At 35.6% G+C, this 3,201-nt stretch overlaps 1 protein-coding gene across 1 annotated transcript; it reads right to left on the bottom strand.

Moving 5' to 3' along the window:
* Positions 1-328: 328 nt before the first annotated feature.
* Positions 329-1,534, bottom strand: LOC11438446 (F-box/kelch-repeat protein At3g23880). The gene has a single exon (XM_003622728.1). It carries the CDS (start codon positions 1,532-1,534, stop codon positions 329-331), a length of 1,206 nt encoding a protein of 401 aa, XP_003622776.1.
* Positions 1,535-3,201: the final 1,667 nt, after the last annotated feature.

The raw sequence follows: 3,201 nt of genomic DNA, 5'->3' as shown, positions 1-3,201 counted from the left end.
TCCATCCAAGGCAGCCTACTAGTGATACGGGTCACTTTCTTGTATATGTGTTTTCTCTTTATAATTCACGTTGTTAGTATTGTCCTCCAAAGCATCATTTCATTATTTAGCTTTGTTGAAAGTTCTAAAGAACTCGTTCAAGAATATTCAAGAGAGAAGGAATTTCATTTTGGGTGAATTACCTAAATATAAAAGCAAAAGAAATTCATTCAATGGAGAGATTGTCAAACCGTTACCAATAGCCAAAATAATCAAATAAAAGCTATCAAATAAAATAATCACACAATACAACAGAAATTCAAATAAATCCTCGAAGAGGAACTTACTTTCATCGACACAGAACCAAGCTTTCAGCATAATAATTCTTGTTATAGCGCCAGCAACGTTTACCATTGATAATTCTAATTCTCTCTACACTATCATCTCTCAAATTATAGACAACTGGTAGGTCATCAAGATTGTTTATCAATACCAATGAATCATAATTTCTAGAAAGGTGCAATGGCAACCATTGAGAATCAAAATATTTCTCCAAGCCATAATGTTCAACTCCATAATGTGTCATAATTTGAAGATTTATCTTAAGTAATTGACTCCAAGACTCTTCAACTCCGTAATGTGTCATTTGCCATATAACTAAATGAGCTTTCTTGACAACATGAGAAAAACAAAGGCAATCCAGCAACTCACATAGAGATGGCTTAACATGTGGTACTTCTGCAAAACCTCGAGGCGGAAGCAAATCTTTGCATGTCTCCGTGCCCAAATCAAGTGAAATAATCGCAAATTGCTCAACAATAATATTCTTGCAATCATAAAAAGAAGAGGAGTAGTTTTGAATTACCAAGTAATAAACAATACCACTCAAATGCAAACCAGTACTTATATAACGATGATAAAACCCCATTGGAAAACTTTTAATATTTCTCCAAACCTTATCGTCCAGACTAAAAACTCTCGCCCCTCCATGTAATAAGTTCACTACCTTATAAGTGTCTTTTGAATTATCATAACCAAATGTCAAATCAAGAAGGGAAGGTATGCCACCAAAACGCCCTAATTTATAAGATATTTTCCTAGTCGCAGGGTTCCAAAAATGGAGCCACATATCTCTATTTAAAGAATAACCTAGCAAGCATAGCAATCCATTGCAAGAACCAACAATCCAACAACAACTCTTATTCTCTAAACGATAGTAAGGATCGTTGGTAAGTGTGATGGACTTCGACAAACACAAAGAACTCTCTATCAAACGAGTAAAGGAAATCAGTACGGCATCGGTGTCATCTTTATTCATATCTGGTATGTTGAAAAGAGTGAAGTGAGGGTTTTTTGAAGAACGTTGAAGGTGCAACCTGATGAAGAAAGGTTTGGACACGAGGGTGTTCCATGATTTACAACAGCACTTTAGTTGCATAAGAGATTTCACAGGAAGATAAGAAAGCACTTCTGTGATAAGTTCATCGGGGAGGATTATCGGCGATGACCTGCAGTTGGGTGGACGCTGCTGCGACTTCTTCGGTGGGAGATTCATGAGGGTGGACGATATCTCTGGAGATTTTTATTTTGCCGAACTCACAATTTTCTATTTAGATATATATGATTTTTCTATAAATAAATAAAAAATAAAAGAGAGAGATAAAGCACGCAAAATGGGCTAGTCTAAAACATAGAGTTGAAACCTTAAAATTTTAAGACGGTTACTTTTTCCACCCTATTCATTTCTTGCCTGCTCTATTTTTTTATACAAAAATGCAGATGGGGCTGTGTTCGGATTTTAGAATCCAAAGTATGCTTACAAATAAGAAACAATAAGAATTTCTCCTATTTCAGCAGTTGTGAATTTTGCTTTTATAAACAACAACAACAAAAAAAAGTAAAATAGGATAAAACATGTCAAATAAAATAAAATTGTTGGTTTTGGATTCGAAAAATACCAATAGAAAGATTTACCATCGATGAGATTACCGAGTCGAGTCACGACTATGTCACTCTCTTTAAGATGTTATGCGGCACTTTCCAAAGTTGTGCAACACATACTATCAACCATATCTCCTCCAAGATAAAACATCTCAGTTCACACAGTGCGACTATCTACTGCACCGTAGATAATCGTTCGAGAATTACACACTCAATATGGTTCGAATACCACTCGGAACCGATGCGACGGATATAAAAGATGAAGAGAAGAATAACTCGTGAAAACAAGCCGAAGGGAGAAAAGAAGGAAAGATTTGAAAATTCATAAGTCTTGTTTGGTGTACCAAATGAACTATGTGAGCTCTCCTTTTATAGGGATCACATAAGCTTGGAGCTTAAGTTGGAACCTGGGAGCAAATAAGTCCGAAAATATTCAGATAGTTTTTTCGATCGAATTTAACACTACTAATGTGAGTTCTATCCTATATGGGACTTCTATTTTTTTCAATTTACACAACACTAGTTCTACCAAATGTGGGATTTTGTGTTTACTTTTCTAACATCCAATAATTCACTCAAGTGTTCCAACAATTTTTACATACTTGACACCACTGGCGGAGCCGAGGGTGGCATGGGGGAGCCATGGCATCGGGGACCCATATCTCCAATATACCTTAAAGATAGATTTCAAAAGGGCTATACATTTCTTCGATAAAATAAAATTAGTACTATAACTGAAGGAATTTTAGCTACAAAAAGCCCATTTCTTCGTTTCTTTCTTCCTATGATTCCTCATCCCTTTCCTTCTTCCTATCATTTCTTCATCCAGCCATGTACCGTCAATAATGTTGATATCTTTGAAGTTAGGATTGAAGTTCTACAATTCAAAAAAGACTTGTGTTAGATTGGAAAGTGAAGTTGCAAAACACAACTGAATAAGCAAGAAGTTGCTTAATGATCAAAAGGGAAGGCAGCCATATCCCACTATAAATTAGCTTTAACAATGCGTGCCATGAATAAGAGGCTTGTACCACATGTGACACAATGAATGTATATGAAAAACTAGATTCTATAGTAGCAGCATCATTATCAAGAACAAGAATATAAATAAAATAAAATGATTCTTGCGCAGCAAATCAATGTGGATGTCCACAAAATATTTAACGTTGTTGCTAGCATTCCATACAGACCATGCAGCCGCCCCCATAGTAGAAAACATAGTTTTCTATTTTTGACGCACTAATGAACGTGTAAGACCATCGACAAGCCAAGTAACTGGTA

Source organism: Medicago truncatula, chromosome 7 (assembly GCF_003473485.1).
Source record: "Medicago truncatula cultivar Jemalong A17 chromosome 7, MtrunA17r5.0-ANR, whole genome shotgun sequence".
Taxonomy (NCBI): Eukaryota; Viridiplantae; Streptophyta; class Magnoliopsida; order Fabales; family Fabaceae; genus Medicago; species Medicago truncatula.
This window is presented reverse-complemented; position numbering and strand designations above follow the sequence as displayed.